At 44.1% G+C, this 17,807-nt stretch overlaps 1 protein-coding gene across 1 annotated transcript in view; it reads left to right on the forward strand.

Moving 5' to 3' along the window:
* The first annotated feature begins 527 nt into the window (after positions 1-527).
* Positions 528-17,807, forward strand: part of LOC133024829 (nesprin-1) — a 69,993-nt gene continuing 52,713 nt past the window's right edge. The window contains 32 exon segments of the mRNA XM_061091993.1: positions 528-597; positions 2,365-2,426; positions 3,932-4,027; positions 4,146-4,223; positions 4,304-4,396; positions 4,942-5,138; positions 5,222-5,421; positions 5,610-5,710; positions 6,145-6,234; positions 6,409-6,522; positions 6,605-6,742; positions 7,004-7,168; positions 7,306-7,418; positions 7,532-7,700; positions 7,949-8,045; positions 8,579-8,772; positions 8,879-9,031; positions 9,963-10,121; positions 10,434-10,568; positions 10,780-10,914; positions 11,029-11,195; positions 12,043-12,817; positions 13,343-13,631; positions 13,749-13,875; positions 14,412-14,543; positions 14,636-14,786; positions 14,875-15,033; positions 15,383-15,550; positions 15,638-15,739; positions 15,930-16,133; positions 16,501-16,706; positions 17,209-17,316. Coding sequence (XP_060947976.1) covers positions 528-597; positions 2,365-2,426; positions 3,932-4,027; positions 4,146-4,223; positions 4,304-4,396; positions 4,942-5,138; positions 5,222-5,421; positions 5,610-5,710; positions 6,145-6,234; positions 6,409-6,522; positions 6,605-6,742; positions 7,004-7,168; positions 7,306-7,418; positions 7,532-7,700; positions 7,949-8,045; positions 8,579-8,772; positions 8,879-9,031; positions 9,963-10,121; positions 10,434-10,568; positions 10,780-10,914; positions 11,029-11,195; positions 12,043-12,817; positions 13,343-13,631; positions 13,749-13,875; positions 14,412-14,543; positions 14,636-14,786; positions 14,875-15,033; positions 15,383-15,550; positions 15,638-15,739; positions 15,930-16,133; positions 16,501-16,706; positions 17,209-17,316 — 5,147 coding nt within the window.

The following is a 17,807-nucleotide window of genomic DNA, read 5'->3' on the forward strand; positions in this document are numbered from 1 at the left end:
CTGATAGGCGAGAGGCACTTTGTTTCATTTGTCTGCACCTACAGGCCAAGTCGTATCCGAAGGCATTCAGCACAGTGAATCAACACTGAGTCCTGCCAATATGAAAGGACACAGCTGAGGAGATTTACTCTGCAGGTCACACTGTACTGGGTTCTTCATTTTAAGATGCACCTCAGTAGCTGCTAGCTGTGACTCCAGCCCGGCTGCAGGTAGGACTGTCTATTCTTTATACATCTGCCTAAACTGTAAAAAAGAAAGCTCCAGGCTCTTTCCATACAGAACCATCAATCCTCGTGTTTGAGCTCCTTGTTTGAATATCTGCATGTGTGTACTTGCATATGTGTGTGTGTGGTAACCTATGGGTGTGGATGGGTGTGTTCTTAAGATGACTAATCAGGCAGCGGAGACATCTAACATTCATGTTTTTGAAACTCCTGACACTCTTTTAATTGCTGTTTTGGATGATTTCCTAAACCGTGTTTCCAGAATCCTCCTGAGGTGGATCTCGTGCTGCAGTTGGCGGCTACATGGCTTCAGGTGGAGGATCTGATGGAGTCGTTCCATTGGACATTGACAACGTGCACATGTTTCTCCAAGGTCGGTCTATTCCTGGAGTTTTACAGAATTTGTGCCATGTGATTTGCTGGAGAGGGAAAGCACAGCGATGGCCTATCAGCGATCAACTCATCCAATACTGAATTATGATAACATTTCTTGTGCAGATTTGATTTTTTTATCACTCTAAAATTACATCCACACTTTGTTTGATGATTTTGTGTCAGTTTGAGTCCAGTGAGTTGTCAGTTTTATTTTATAGCTCAATTTGTATTTAGATGTTTTACAAAGTTTGACACACAGAGAAGAACAATCTGCTTTCAGACTTTTTTGAAGTAAGGAATACATTGTGCATCAGTAATAGCTAAAATATGGAATTTTTTATATTGCAAAAACATAATCTAAAGGTTTAATAGTGAGTCATAAGTAAATTAATAGTGATATGGAAGATAAGTGATATGGAGATAAAGCAAATCATACAAAACACATTTTAATTTTCATATCTTTACAAACTTCTGCAGCAGCATCACAATTGTAATTTGACCTGTGGAGACACAGTGTGTCACATTGGCCCTGAGAGCAAAGAGTGATTGTTATGGTGAAGAATCTCAGTATTGTTTGCATCACGTTCTACGTCAGGTGAGCTGGGTGGAGTCGGGAGATTAGAGCAGACAGGAGTTTCCTGACTCGGCAGGTACTTAGACAAACAGCAGCGTCGATGAGTCAGAGACAGACATGACTGACTGGAGCTGAACAATCTGAAAGTGAGTGTTTGTCTCGGACAAAACATCAAGCTCCTTTATTCATTATAGACAGAATCATAAAACTGTCTGAGCAGCCTGTAATTAATTATTGAAATGTTCGATCGGCAGGAGACTTGAATATATATAGTTATATATATATATATATATATAAGCTCCATGTTTTGGCAATAGAAGCTTAAGGTCTCTAAAACCTCACCAGGTCCATGTATGTTCAAAAACCTCTCACAGTGTGTGTGTCTGTCTGGAAGATTATCATGGCTGTACGTGCGTGTGTGTGTGTGTGTGTGTGTGTGTGTGTGTGTGTGTGTGTGTGTGTGTGTGTGTGTGTGTGTGTGTGTGCGTGTGTCTGTGTGAGTATCTATGTCTGTCAGTGTCTTGGAAGTCGTCCCGTCACAGATCTCCGTCTTACCTCAGCTTAAAGAGGAAGTGTTTCACTCCAGGCTCATCCAGGGCGAGAGAGGGAGAGATTAATGTCGTTAAGTGGACTCTCTCTCCTTAGTCATAGTTCATGGGTCAGTTGAGTCTTGGATGTAAGAATGGCGAGTCAGAAAGTTGTCAGGTTCTCTGACGTCGGTGAGTAGCTCATGAACATGATGCTGCTTAGATGTTGGTTTCTGAGGCTGCTTTTTAAAATCCTATGGACTTTACAGCAGAGTTTCACCGGACGTTGATATAGTGTCATATACTTGCTTTGGGCATTTATTGCATTACTTGTGTTATATATACACCATTATGCTTAAAGTACACACATGTTACATGATTGAATGAGTGGACCGTGATATAAACTGAGATAGTGATGCTGTTCACAAAGTCATTGTTGTGTGTAGCTTTTGTGTGCTGCTGCAAAAAGGACAAACACAATCTTCCACGTTTCATCAGGAATAATCAGCTTTTTAATTCAAAGTTTTTCTTTAATATACATGTTTGCTCTCCACTACATCACCTCTCTATTAATACCAGAAACAGACCAAATTACATTAATAGATCTGCTTCTGAATGTGTGAATGTGTGTAGATCACAGTTTCTTTCTCTGTTTCCCAAACAGTGGAGCATGAACAGATTCAGAGAAGAACTTTCACCAACTGGATAAATGCTCAACTCGCTAAGGTACGATGGCATGTTTCTGTGTGATGCTCATTGTATAAATGCTGGATCATGACATTTAATGCATAAGGAATATATTCTTCAGGCACCGCATTTCAGTGACAGATCCCATACATAACTAAATATATATATCTATATTTGTAAATATCTATTTTTGTAAAGATTAAACAGCTCCTGGGTCAGTGGTGATGCCTTGAACATGAGGGAAAGTTAATTTAAAGCCTGTTGATATTGCAAAGATACTCCTGTACAAAAGTTAAAATTAAGATTCCTAAAATGTATTTAAGAATATGTATATAAGACAATTGGAGTTTATTGAAATATTTCACTTCAGTTATTTTTGGCGCTTGACTCAGGATTTTAAAACTGGAACGATGGAGACAGTAATGTTTGGCTAGGTTTAAAAAGAAACAGCACCCCAAGGTGCTGCAGTTGCATCTGGGGACTTAAAAATGTACATTTGTTTTTTTTTTCTTTTAGTTTTTTAATATTAATAATAATAATAATAATATTTCAAAATATTGAAATATTTTTGCATGAGAAATAACACAAGAATGGAGAATGAACAAAATATTAAAGGGGCAGATAAATGGTGATACCTGCCTTTTTTTATACGTTTTTTACTTTAAATAATCCACATGCTTATTAGGATGTTTGAATATAGTTTGTTGTAACTCCAAAACACCAAAAATGCTGAACAAAAATTTGGTTTTTATATTGTTTTATACTTTAGCGCTCCTTGAAGTAGACTTCACAGTTACTATAACAGTGCTGACAAATGAAATAGATATGTGTCCCGACATCCTGCAGTGGTCTGGCAGTAAATGATATGACGCAGGCGGTGGAGGGCGACGTGCCGACTCACCGGTCCGGGCAGCGAGTCGCGGTGAGGCAGCTCGTCCTCCGTCTCACTGGACAGAGACGTCGAGCTGCTTGTGACATTCGCCCGGAGTATAAATAGAGTTTCAGTGGAGCGGGGGGGCACGTAACCTGAAGCCAGGCACCTCTTCGTAACCTCATGTCCATACGACTGCGCTCCGACGCCAAAATCACAACTTTCCAAGTGTTACACCAGCCTGAGGTCACTTACACCCCCCCGACGGAAGATATTATCTCAACGTCTAGAGGTCAAAGGTCACTGTTGTTGCCCAAAGCTTTGACACTGAACGAATCTGATAAAGATTCAGTTTAAATGCACACAAGCATTTCAGAAATTATTTTCCCACCGGCCTTTTTCCTCATTTTACCAGGAAGCCACGAACAACTTCCTATTTTAAACAAGATGATGCAGCAAATTTCCAACCTGACATGACACAGTGACCCAGGATCAGTTAATTAACTCTGTCTATCATGTTAATGTGTTTGGGTGGTTGCCCTCATTACATTTGATTGTAAACTCTGTGACTTACTGTGTTGAGGTTTTAGTCAAGTGCGTTTCAAGGGAATATTTATCTTGTATTTGAATCATACAGAGTAAATCAGTGAACACAGTTTGTGTGTTGTTACAGAGACGTCCTCCCTCTTTTGTGTCCGACCTGTTCTCTGACCTCAGAGATGGATCACGGCTCCTGGACCTGTTGGAGGTGATGAGCGGTCAGTCACTGGTGAGTTACTCCACTGTGCTTCTGATATCAATGAATAAAGTATTGTCAAAAGCCCAAAACAACACAAACACACATTATTATAACACAATAAAGCTGATGTTGTTGTCTGTCTCTCTAGAAAAGACAGAGGGGCCACGGGGTTTTCCAGCAGAGGGCCAACATTGAGACAGCTCTCGATTTCCTCAAGAAAAAATCTGTAAGTTTTCACACGTTCAAACAATCTGAACCTGTCACGTGTGTGTTATTGATTAAATATCATGTGTTTCATTGGTGTAGATCAAATTAGTGAACATACACGTCGCGGACATCACAGATGGACGCCCCTCCATCATCCTGGGACTCGTGTGGACCATCATTCTCCACTGTCATGTGAGGACCAGTAGTATAGCCATTGTCGTGTCTTTCAAGCAGCAGTGTTGTTGAAGTCGGTGTTTGAAGAGAGGAGACGCAGACCCAGAACTTGCAGTATAACAGAATTTATTACACAGAAGTTTCACAGGTCAGGACAGATACCATGGTATACCCGGAGACATCACAAGCCAATAGTGAAAGTCTGACTTGCCTCTTGCAAGACAACGAGTTTTATTTGTGGAGGTGGGACCCCATGGGGAGGTGGGACCCCAAAACTAGAGATAACATGACGTCACACAACAGGGTCCTTCATTGTACAGGTCTAAAGTATTCTAAGGGGGAAAGAGCTAACGAATAACACCTGGAATAGTGTTCAAAGAGAGTCAAGACGCCTTAAGTTTTAAGATGTCATCATGTTTTACAAACCATGTTCGAAAGATCTATTACCTATTACCCAAAATATACTATACCATCATATATCTACTACTGCTACTTTCATTTTAGATCTTTCTTTACAAATCCTTAATCCTTTGTAATCTGAATGTATTGTGATATTGTTTCAGATTGAGGAGCTGGCCAGCGCCCTCTCCTTCAGCTCCCGTCATTCCTCCATGGACTCTCTGAGCAGCCTGGACTCCTGGTCCGGCAGCCCGGTCCCAGCGAGTCCGGTCCCAGCCGGCCGGACCTCGCCCCTCCACAGACGCTTCAGAGTCTCCGCCAAGAAGGCCCTGCTCATGTGGGTGAGGGACCAATGCCAAAGGTGAGTTTTAAAGCACAAACTAAGATGTTTAAAACACGGAAATGGAATCAAACTGAACCTTTTACCTGCCCGTCTGTCTCCAGGGTCGGCAGCTCTGTCCGTGTGAAGGACTTTAAGTCGAGCTGGAGGAGTGGAGAAGCCTTCCTGGTCATCCTGTGTTCCCTCAGACCTCAGCTGGTGGATCTCTCCCTGGTCCCGTCCAGAAGCAACCAGGAGAACCTGGAGGAGGCGTTTCACATGGCTGAGAGGGAGCTGCACATCCCCCGGCTGCTGGAGCCCCAGGGTGAGGCTACACAGAGTTCTACATGGGGCTTTTAAGCATATAGCATTTATAATCAATTATTTTGGATCCACACAAACATGTATGGGGAAGTTGTATAGTTCCTTGAACAGATATTGCACTGACACCCTTTTTGACTTCATATCATTTAAGTGTGTGCCGTGCTGAGAGTCTTTTTCTTTCCCCTATAGATGTGAACGTCAAAGACCCAGATGAGAAATCCATCATGACGTACGTGGCCCAGTTTCTTCAGTACTCCAACGACATGCCAGCGCGGGACGACCACCTGGAGGTTAGAGATCCCTGATGTTTCACACTGTAAACGTTCTGCTGTCATGTCCTCTGTTGTCCACCGGGGCCTCAAACAATCTGTCAGTAATCAAGTTCTCCTGCAACAGAAATCACATTCATGGTGGAAGCTCATGTGTCCTTCCTTCCTTTCTAGTTTGTGTGTGTACTTGGATCTATTCATTCCACATATTTACACAAAGACATGGCCATAAATCTTTAACTCTCTAGATACAAATTAAGCAATTTTACTGAACACAATATCTGGGCCAATAAATTAAACTGCAGGTCGAGCATCACTGTTTAAATTGGGTGTTTCCTGCTTATATTCCCTGTCGGCTCTTGAAAACACAATCCACTCCCCTCTGGAACCGAAGGGTGTCAACCACTTTTCTTTTTCCTTCAACTTTACTTTCTCGCTCTCTTCTGGTGGCGTAGCTGTTTCCTCTGGACCAGCCCTCCTGCTTCTCACCTCTGAACTTTCCTGCTCACTTCACCCCAGCGGCTGCGGTCTCACCGTTACGCCAGGTAGCCACACACCAAGCAAACAGGTCCTTCCTCACTTAATCAATTAAGTCTTTCTCTTACTAAATATGTGCCCTTTTAACATAGTTCATATAGTATAACGGTGCTATCCACCTTGGTTAACACTGTTATAGCATAAAAATGCAGCTGTTGACGGTTTCCTTTGGGCTGATGTAGGTTTCTCCATGTGAGCGAGCACAAGAGGTGACTCTCTGGCTGCAGCAAACCTTCCAGGAGCTGTCGGGATCGTGGACGTCTTCAGAGAACTCCGGCTACGCAGAGAAACATCAAGTAAGACACTGTACTGATGGAGGAAGCCACTCAAATATCTTGTATTGTCCTGGAGCTTTCAGAGCTGTGTTTGGTTCTCCAGGTGCTCCAGACTCTCACTGGCTCCGTCGCTGATCAGAGGAGACCTGTCCTGACCCTCCTCTCCTCCATGAGACGCTGCCCGGAGCTGAGTGAGGAGCTGCGAGCTCTCAGGGCAGCGTGGGATCGTCTGGAGGAGGAGGTGAGGAGGTCCACTCCTGTTTCCTTATTGCATCCTGTATTATATATTTTGGTTGTTTATTCACTTGCAAGTGCAGTTTTTCACTATGTTGTGTGAAATTCCTGAGATAAAATGGAGACAGAATTTGCTCCTATGTGTGTTTTGAGTCTGGTTCCTGATTCACTTCCCTTGTCTCTCTCCTGGTGATTGAGAAATGCTCACAGAGCGCTTATTAGACAATAATACAATCATGAGAATCTCAATCTGTGCGTCATTCCTCAGCTGCAGAGATGTAAAGCCGAGCTGGACCTGAGTCTTCCTCCTCCTCTGGACTCGGTGGTTGTGTGGCTGCAGCGTGCCGAGGCCGCGCTGACAGAGGAGGGCGGGGGGGTGAAAGATCACGCACACGCTGCTAAGGAAGCCAGAGCCCAACAAGATGTCCTGAAGGTTATTGTTTTATTTGAATCTGATCTTTCCCTTTCTCAACACAATCTATAAAACTATATACACTGCAGGTTATGGGACTTACTATAACCTGACACACATTTTTATTATCTAATTTATGTGCTTCTTGTTTTCGTTAGGCGTTAATTAAAGAGCTGAGTCACTACGTCAACATACTTGACGAATACCACAACGTGCACGCCTCAGGGAACTTGGCGGTGCCACTGGAAAAGTTTGATGAGATCAAAAGACGGTACGTTACAGTTGTTCAAAGCCATAAATCATAAAATCATTCATGATAAAAATAACCCACACTTCTAGACTGATTATCCCATGAGATAATGATTTAATCATCTTTTTGAACAGTGTAACTCATGTGAGAGTCACAACCAAACACCACGGGATCAAGTTGGAGTACCAGGAGTGTCGTCACACGGCTCTGGATCTCCTGAACCGCCTCCGAGCCAAGATCCAGACGTGGAGAACTTCTTACAGATCAGAGGAGGCCGTGCGTGGGCTTCTGCAGGACTGGCATGTGAGTGTGTAACTGATTTACACCCGTTAGGAAACTCTGGAGAAATGAATCATATTAAAATGATGTTAATCATACGCTGACAAGCTAAATAACAAAGCCTTTCATGAGCTTTCCATAGATTTAGTTGACAGTGACGCCCTCCTGGGTATAAATTGGCTCCAACTCCAATCTGTCGACCTTATTATTTAATAAATGATGCTTCCAAAAACCGGCAAAAGCAATGACTTGTACTGATGTGTCTCGTCCAGGAAACGGTGGAGCGCCGAGGCATGATCTTGATTCTGACGGACGCTCGACAAAACCTGAAGGAGAAGGCAAACGCCTACACCAGCAGAGCAGCTCTAGGTATGAGTCTATGATCTTAATCTTTAATAATAATAATACATTTTATTTGGAGGCGCCTTTCAGAACACCCAAGGTCACCTTACATTAAAATAATACAAGATAAAAAGATAAAAGCATAAAAGATAGAAACAACATTAAAACAGAACTTCAAAAGTAAAAACAAGTGAAGTGCACAGGGTCCAGTTATAGAGAGTATGCCAGTTTGAACAGGTGAGTTTTGAGTTGGGACTTGAATGATGTGATGGAGTCTGATTGTCTTATGTGTGGGGGGAGGGAGTTCCAGAGCCTGGGTGCTGAGCAGCTGAAGGCTCGGGCACCCATGCTACTGAGGCGTGACGTGGGGATGGTTAGGAGTCCAGAAGAGGATGAGCGGAGGGTGCGGGAGGGTGTGTAGTCCTGAAGGAGGTCGTAAAGGTAAGTGGGGGCTAGGTTGTGGAGAGCTTTGTAGGTGAGGAGAAGGTTTTTGTAGTTGATGCGGTGTTTACCAGGACACGAACTCTGTAGATGGTGAATTCCGTCCGTTCTCTCCTCAGGTGAAGATTCCCAGCTCGTTCATCGTCAGGTGAAAGAAGCGGAAAGCGAAGCTGAGTCGGTGGAACGAGCTGTGACGGCCGTGAGGAGCACGATGGAGAGAGTGGCGTCTGAGTGGGAGACGTACAACGAGAACCTGGCGTCTCTGCAGACGTGGCTCGCACTCACGACCCAGACGCCGGCTGCAGGGACACAGGTAACGTGACCTCAGCTGAATGACATGTAGTGTAGAAGGTGATCATCACTATGAAGCTGCCTTGAAGTGCAAAAAATGCTTTTAACTCGTGATTTTGTTCCTGCAGGACGTGAGCGAGTGGACGGCTTGTCACGCTCAGCTGAATGAGGCCGGGAACTTTCTCACTGAAGTGACAGAAACCTCGACCAGCCGCACGCTGGCCGGACAACTCAGCACGCTCAACAAGCAGTGGGCCGGGGTCATGAAGAGGACCAAGTTTGTGAGTTTGCATATTCTTGTTCTTTCCACTGAGACATTTTCAATGCTGATGATTAACAGACTTATTCTCAAAGTGTGAACACCAAGACCTGCTCAAATAGTGTGATCGTTTCTTTTATCTGATTGAGGTGAGACACTTGTTATTATGGAACAAGTCCAGACAGGTGATAAGTATTTAACTTGTGCGCACAAGATGTATGTGAAACATCATCAAACAATAAACTGCCACACTATTTAAACAGGAGGGGATTCATTCATTCAATAATGCATTTTAAGTACTTTTTATTCATTTGATCTTGACGGTTCCTTCTGGAAAAGTCTGATTTACAAATTTACATTAAATTCATATGCATCTCTAATGACTTGAGATACACACAGCCCCCCTGATGGAGAGAACTTTGTATATTTGACCTTTTTAGGAGATTCCTGGCATGTTAGGTTCTCCTGGGTGTAAGGAGCCTGTGGGTGAACCCGTCCATCAGACGCAGAGACAACCAGAGACTGGGATGTTGGTTGTGGTCAGAACTAATCGTGCACTCGAGCCTGAGAACGTTAACCTGCAAACCCAGGACCCAAGTCAACTTTCAGCTCAGACTCCATCTCATACGCTAAGTGATGGAAAGAGTTGGAGGGAAAACCAGCTTGGAACTACCATGGTTGTGCCGCTTGTGGAAATCAGAATGCTGCCTCAACCTGTGAGGGAACCAGTTCCTCATATTCACACTCCTCTTGTGGAAGAAGCTGAATTGAAATCCACGACACAGCCTCGGTCAATTTCTGAATCTCAAGCTTCAAGTCCGAGTCAAAATGCTGGACCAACATCTCAAAGACGTCTGGTTCTGTCCAAACGTGGAACGAGTTCAGGGACAGAGGAGAACGAAAGCTCATCCGAGCAGCCGAACTCTCAGCAAGTCACCAAAACATCTCCACAGCCACCAGTCATGGTTCTCAGTGAAGTTCATTCCAAAGCTCAGTCGATGGCAAGAAGCCGACTGGAGAAGACCCGAGTTCATCTGCAGGGACGAATCCAGAAGGCCATCGAGCTGTTCGGTGGCAAAGAGATTTCAGAGTCACAGGCCAAGAGGAAACAGGTACAGTTTGAAACAATAAAATAAAATAGACAAAGAAGTATAGGATCTTTACTTTCAGATCTTTTGAATCATTTGCCAAAAAATACACTTTTGAGACTTTTCAGTGCAACTCTATATTTGTTTGTTGCTTATTAAATGCTCCAAAAAGAAGCTTGATGTTTAAGCTTTAAATGCAACAACATCCAGACCTTTCAAATTGAACTTCACAATCAGGACACATTCTTTCAAGGTCTGTGCTGTTTTGCTTTGTATTGCTGCTGCAGTATTTTGTTTGTGCGTCTTTGTCCAGCTCTGTGTGTGTTTTCTGTGCAGCGAGCTTTAAAAACGCTGCAGCCCGTCGCCCTGGAGGAGTTCCTGAACGCGGTGGAAGGGCTGGGGGCCTTCTGCTCGGGACCCCAGCTCCAGGATCTGATGCTCCTCTCCGACTCCGTCAGAAAGCAGTGGGAGGTAGAGAGACTGATGCACAGTCAAAAGATTTCTGTCTCTTTTTATCTATAAATTACAGTGGAAAATTATATATATTTTAAATTTTCTTAATACCAGGTTTCCTTTTTGTGTTTTCCCAATTAAATCCAATTATTTATGGACCTTTTATTAACATAATTATCCCTCATTTTCCTCTAAAAACGTCCATAAAGAAAATTTCCACTTGTTCCAGGATGTGAGGAGAGAAATAGCTGCCTTTGTTCCAGTCTTGTGGTCTCAGATCAGAGAAGGAAAACAGTCGCTGTCTGTTGTGCAAACTGATACTAACTCTCTGCATGAAGCTACTGACCTGACTGACCTTGACCAGGTACATGCATAACCCTGTGGCATTAACATCCAACCGTAACCGTCTGGTGATCAGATAACCGGAGAGAAAGATACTTGACTTCACTTCCTCAGAGGTTTGTTCTGCTCCTCCCAGGTCGTCGTGGACGGAGCTGCGTCTGTGGACGAGCAGGTGGAGTCACTCAGAGACTTGTGTGAGACGCTGACACCGGGTCAGTCATCCTGCCGGGTCACATACCAGCGGGAGACTTCAGAGGAAGCAGAGGAAACACGACCCAGTGACACAGTTCTCTCAGCTCACAGGTGAGTTAATGCCGACGGTAAGAAGGAAGTTAGCAAAACCTGAAGACTTGCAAACTGTGAGCACTCGATTTTCAACAAGAAGCCTTGTAACCATTGAAAAGTGCTTGGATTTTATTTCATTAGGGTCAGGCATTAATGTGCGTGTTCTGCAAAAGAAATTCTGATCATATTTCAGATAAAAAAACTAGTTTCAAACTGCAGGAAGAACGTCAGAGATTGATATCATGGAGTAAAACATTTCCTTTCGCGATACATCCAGTCAGTGATTCATAAGATGTCATTATTATACCCAAAGAAATGTAATCCAGGCCTGATATTCTACAGTTTAACAATAAACGTTATCTTAAATAACTATAAATAAAAAGAAAACGCAAATTCAGACAAATATATTGAATTTGAATTAAGAAAGTTAACATAATTTTCATATAAACTATATAAATATGAATGTGCAACTTTTCTGCTTTGTTTATTCTGTAAAATAAAAGTTTTCATATAGGAAAAAATGTACACCAATACCTCGTGTGTCTATGAAAGTTTCATATTAGATGAATTTAATTATCCAATAGTCAGGCACTAAATCAATATTTAGTTTGTACCATCTCTAAACTGAACCTTAAGTGAACTGTAGTATTTAATTCAGGCAGACGACTTATTTCATAACAATAGTCAGTGATTAATCCGTCCAGTCTGTTAATCTGACAGCCTGTTGTTCTGGTTCTAACTGAGTCTAGTTCTAACTGTCTGACCCGACCTGCCCCCTGATGCACGAGTCTCTTAACCCAGCAGGAGGCAGCAGCTTGGGGCGACCCCCCCACTGAGAGTGACTGGCCCGTCCCCCGACTCCCAGCCGAGCTGCGAGCGGCCACCGAGACGAAGCCTGGACGTCCCACAAGGACACCTCTCACCTGGGGACGTCCCACAAGGACACCTCTCACCTGGGGACGTCCCACAAGGACACCTCTCACTTGTGGACGTCCCACAAGGACACATCTCACCTGTGGACGTCCCACAAGGACACCTCTCACCTGGGGACGGCCCACAAGGAGACCTCTCACTTGTGGACGTCCCACAAGGACACATCTCACCTGTGGACGTCCCACAAGGACACCTCTCACCTGGGGACGTCCCACAAGGACACCTCTCACCTGGGGACGTCCCACAAGGACACCTCTCACCTGGGGACGTCCCACAAGGACACCTCTCACCTGGGGACGGCCCACAAGGACACCTCTCACCTGGGGACGTCCCACAAGGACACCTCTCACCTGTGGACTACCCACAAGGACACCTCTCACCTGGGGACGGCCCACAAGGACACCTCTCACCTGTGGACGTCTCACAAGGACACCTCTCACCTGGGGACGGCCCACAAGGACACCTCTCACCTGGGGACGGCCCACAAGGACACCTCTCACCTGGGGACGGCCCACAAGGAGACCTCTCACCTGGGGACGTCCCACAAGGACACCTCTCACCTGGGGACGTCCCACAAGGACACCTCTCACCTGGGGACGGCCCACAAGGACACCTCTCACCTGGGGACGGCCCACAAGGACACCTCTCACCTGGGGACAGCCCACAAGGACACCTCTCACCTGGGGACGACTCAGCTCCACATCCCCGTGACACCTGTCCTCTGCCAGCTCAGGACGTCCCGACAGAGAGACACGTCCTCCAGATGCATCACAGAGGATCCGAGTCTCAGAAAGATGAGAAGTCTTCAGTTGGAGCCAAAGAGCAGCTGCTGAACGTCCGACTCCGACACATGACAGAGAGAAACCAGCAGATACAGGTTTGACGAAGAGATTTGTTATTTAAAAGATGTTTAGATTTCTAACTTTAGTTTTAATTTCTATTTCCCTCATGTAAACTTTGTTATTTATTGTAGTATAACATTTGTAGTGTCCATGCTACAAATTAAACCATAATTTAAAAACTGCACATGTTAATTAGCATTAAATGAATCCTATTTACTCTATACATTTAATTTAAAGCGGCCCGTCCTCTTACCTCTCAGGAGAATCTGTAATTGGCTTTACAAGTCGCAGCCTGAGCTGTTGGGAACTAATCCTGTGTAATTGGATCGGCTCGCCGCTCCCTCTTTTCCTCGTTATCCTCTGTCACCACCTAACTCTCCCATCTCCCAGGCGCTCGTCAGGATCGACACCGTGGAGACCAAGCAGGCGGCGGAGTGGACCGTCATCCCAGAGACCGGGACTGGACCGGGACAGGATGTGGTCACGTCGTGGTCTCAGCCCCCTGTGGAGAAGAAGAAGCTGATGAGAGACATGCACGGGGAAAACAAAGATGAGAAACCACTGATGGGAAAGGAGCAGAAGGAAGAGTTCACTCCTATGGAGACATGTGCGCCAAAGACTTGGGATGATTCTCCACAGTGGGGGGGAACACAAGAGGAGGAGAACCTCGCTCCATGTGGCAAAGAAGAGGAGTCAGAGTCCAAAAGGAGAAGGCTTGATGGAGAGAAAGACACAGAGGAACAAACGTGGAGTTGTGAGGAGCAGAGAAGAAGAGGGAGCCATGTGAGGAAGGAAGAAGAGGAGAAGAAGAAGAAGAGCCTGGTCCAGAGGAGAACCGCCTTGTCAGGAGAACTGAGGGAAATCCAAGGAGCAGCTGAGCGTCTGAGGCTGAACGAGCCGACACTTCCTGCTCTGCAGCGGAGGTACAACACTCACCTGGATCCAAAACACACTCATGTACTCACTGTAACTTCCCAATGTGGGAGGAATACTTAATTGATGAACTTTACTGCATCAGAATGAGGATGTTTCTTATTTTTCTATCTAAACCATTTCGGAATAAAAATGAATTAACATCCAACAAACTTATGGGCATTCAAACACAACACATCACCCCTCAAATCTAGAAATATTAAAACCCAGAATAGAATTTCTTTTATATTTTTAATTAATTTCTCCAAAAAGTCACAGACATATTTAGTTTTTGTGATATTTTCCAGAGCTAAACATTGTCCTCAAACGATCCTCTTTCAGAGCTTATTAAAAAAAAAAAAAAATACAAATACAAATAATGTTCATAAAATGCCATGCTTATAATCCAGAAAGGAGAATTTATACACAAAATAAAACATTGCTGGTATTCCACTCATGCTTCAGGAAATCGCAATATCCTCCACATGCTGTTTTTCTCACGATGTGCAACCTGCTGACACACTGATGATGGATTCTTCCTCCTCAGGTCTCGTGTCCTTACGGAGCTGCAGAGTCGTCTCGCCGGACTCGTCCCTGACCTACGTCACGTACAAGACGAGAGTCCGAGCAGCGAGGTGCAGGACGTCTGGGAAGAGGCAACAAGAGCTGTAACCGAACGGTAACAAGTTCAATAAACAACGTTCTGCTTCTGTCACTGTGATTGTGTTTCCTTTCTGTAAGTTGTGTGTGTGTGTTGTGGATAACAAACAGGCTGGAGCGGTGCTGTGTGCTCACCGAGCTGCTGAAGAGGTTTCAGAGCGTTCGTGGCGAGCTGCGTGGAACACTGCACAGAGCAGAGAGCACCATCGGGGAACAGGCCTCCTACATGGGGAAGGACAACCTGCACAGATTACACTCCAAGGTACCACATGAACTTTGACCTCTGCTCTGACTCAGGGCCTTTGCATTGACAAACATATACCACAGCCTGTATGTGTGTGTTCTCTCAGGTTCAGGAAACCAAATCTCAGCTGAGCAGCCTTGGGGGCGAGGTGGAGGAAGTCCGCAGCGTCTGCAGACAGATTCACTTTCACCTCCGTCAGACGCCCGAGTGCAACGTCATCCCGTTTGAGAGCGAATCAGATTCTCTCATGGACGGCTGGCTGGATGTGAGTCGCTTTGAACTCTCAACTCACTATTACAGGGTTTTTGACAGATATTTCACACAAAAAAATCTGAATTTGGAGGTTTAAAAAAATAGATAACATGACATATATAGTTTGTCACACCTCTTATGGTCATTCAATTTAACAGTTGTGTATTTTCTCACTAATTAAACCCACAGTTATCAAAGCAGAATTTAACATCCTCTTTGTTTTATGTGAGGAGGATCTCATAAATGATCAAACAAAGCTTCTAGTGGGTATTAACATTAGTAAATATTCAGGTTCTGTGATATTAGGCTGAGCTGAGTCCACTGCTATAATACAACATTCATTACGACTCACTTCCTTGCAGATATCAGAAAGAACCGATTCCCACCTGGAGAACTTGCACCTGTGCCTGACTCTGTGGGACGGAGTCCTCCAGCTCGGGGGGGAGGTGGACAAGTGGACGGCCGATAAATTAACAGCGTTCGCTCAGTGTCCGTCCTTTCAGTCCGAGGACGACATCCAGACACTGCAGGTAAAACAGATTTTTATTACAGATAAATGATCTCCGTGTTTCTGCAGTTCCTTTAAATAACGATAACCTTCTTCTCACTGTCTCCAGAACGAGATCTGGGCCCAAGAGAAGATCGTGGAGCGTTTCCAACGAAGAACCACCGAGATCCAGACGCTGCTTCAAAGCACAGAACCCCCGCTGGAGCTGCAGGTGAAGCATGTGGCTCTTTATTCAGCTGTTCATGGTTCAGGCTGATATCAAACTGCCGGGATGGACAGAAAATAAGGAACTGAACTGAAACACTACTACTATTCTTGATATGCAGTGTTTGTACATGCTTGTAGAGACACATGGAGTCACAGTGTCTTGTACGTCTCTCTGTTGATTTTATGTCATCTAGGTGGTGGAGACCCAGATGAGGAAGAAGCTGGAGCAGCTGAAGGAGCTTGTTTTTGAGGCAGAGGACGTGTACAGGCAGACGGTGGCTGCTAAGGGACACATCAGTGCCAGGATGTCCGACTGCTTCACGTCCCTGCAGAAGATCCGGGACTCACTCCTCTCTCTCAGTGGATCAGATGTGGCAGGAGTGCTCACACAACTTAAAGTAAAAAAAATATTTGTAATCATTACAGTCAAACTTTATTATATTTTCCTGCATATGCACATAAGTTAAATAATTCTTTTGAAGATGCTTTGTGGAAGTGGAAGTATTTGATGTGCAAATACTCAAAGGACATTTCTATCAACTCCATTCCAATATTTATAAATATAGGTGTTAAAAGTAAACATCATCAACACCCCCTCAACATCTTTTCACTTGGTTTCTCCAGGAACCTTTAATTTGGTGTTTGGGCACCTGGGGAATAATTTAGCCCAAACACCCTGAAGAGGAAACAGACACAACAACAGAGAGAAGTCACCAAACAAAAACAAATAAACTAATATCTGTTGCTCTTCCTTCTTCTCTGCAGGATCTGTGTCTGCAGCTCCAGACCCAGGATGAGAAAGCAGAGAGTTTGCTGGAGGATCTGAGTATTTTGACCTCAGTCTCCAGTCCAGATGTTCTTCAGAGTCTGTCTGCAGAGGTGATGCAGCTGCAGGAGGAAGTGAGGAGCTCACATCAGCTCTTCTCTGAGGTGGAAGAACAGACTCAGCGGAATATCCAGGATCTCGACAGGTGCCAGTTTCAAATAGCTATTCCCATTAATCTGTCATTTAATGTGTAACGATTTACACATCAGGAGTGGAATTTAATAAACTCTACGTCATCTTAGCTGTGTAGCATGAAACACACACATCACCTGCAAATTTCACACTTAAGCTGCTCAGCTGGTGTTTCCGGATTTTGCTCAGATGCTTTTACTTTTTTAATTGATCATCCAATAGCTTCTATTTGGCTTTGATTCAGACGTTCTCGTCATGTGAACCTGCACCAAGAGACAAAACAGGCAAAACCTGAACTGAATATACAAACGAGTCTGAAAGAAGGATCGACTGTGATCAGTGAAGAGAGTAGAAAATATTTACTGTACAAGATTTAACCATGAGAGGACTTTCTGATTTCCACTGTCTGTTGCTCTCACTTTCTCACTTTAATGTACAGCAGCTTGTGCATATTGTACACAAGTGTTATTCCTGCGTTCATGCTGTGTTTGTGTGTGTGTTTGTTTGTGTCGCAGGCTGCAAAGGGAGAGCGAGCATTTGGAGCAATGGCTGCAAGTCGCTGAAAAAACAGCAGCGAAGGACGAGGATGTTAGTGTCCAGCAAGAGGAAGCACTTCAACTAAGGTTAACAAACATATTCTGTGTGAAGGCCTCAATGTTCTGTGTGCTCAACAATATAAGAGAATCAATCATTCCTAATGCATATCTCTCTGCAAATGAAAACAACATATTTTATTATTATTTATATGATAATATAATTTAAAATGAGGGCAGGGTATTTTCATGTATTATATATAGGGCAAACATAAATGCACCAATATTAATATGTAGGCAGATTTGCTCAGTGACACCCATTGACAGTATAATTAATTTAATAATTATTATTTATATCCAATTATATTGTGATTTAATCAAACTAGAAAGATGGAAAGAGTCAGAAAAAACAGAAGCTCTACATTGAAATCAGAAACACTAGAGCAACATGTAAAGTTCATTGTTTTGATTTTGAATAATTCAAACCACAAACAGGACTGGTGGAGGCTGTACAGCCTGTTAATCTCTGACTGGGACAGAAACATGCTGAACTACGACTGTTTGCTGTCACACAAAAGATG

The sequence above is a fragment of the Limanda limanda genome, chromosome 18 (genome assembly GCF_963576545.1).
Source record: "Limanda limanda chromosome 18, fLimLim1.1, whole genome shotgun sequence".
Taxonomy (NCBI): Eukaryota; Metazoa; Chordata; class Actinopteri; order Pleuronectiformes; family Pleuronectidae; genus Limanda; species Limanda limanda.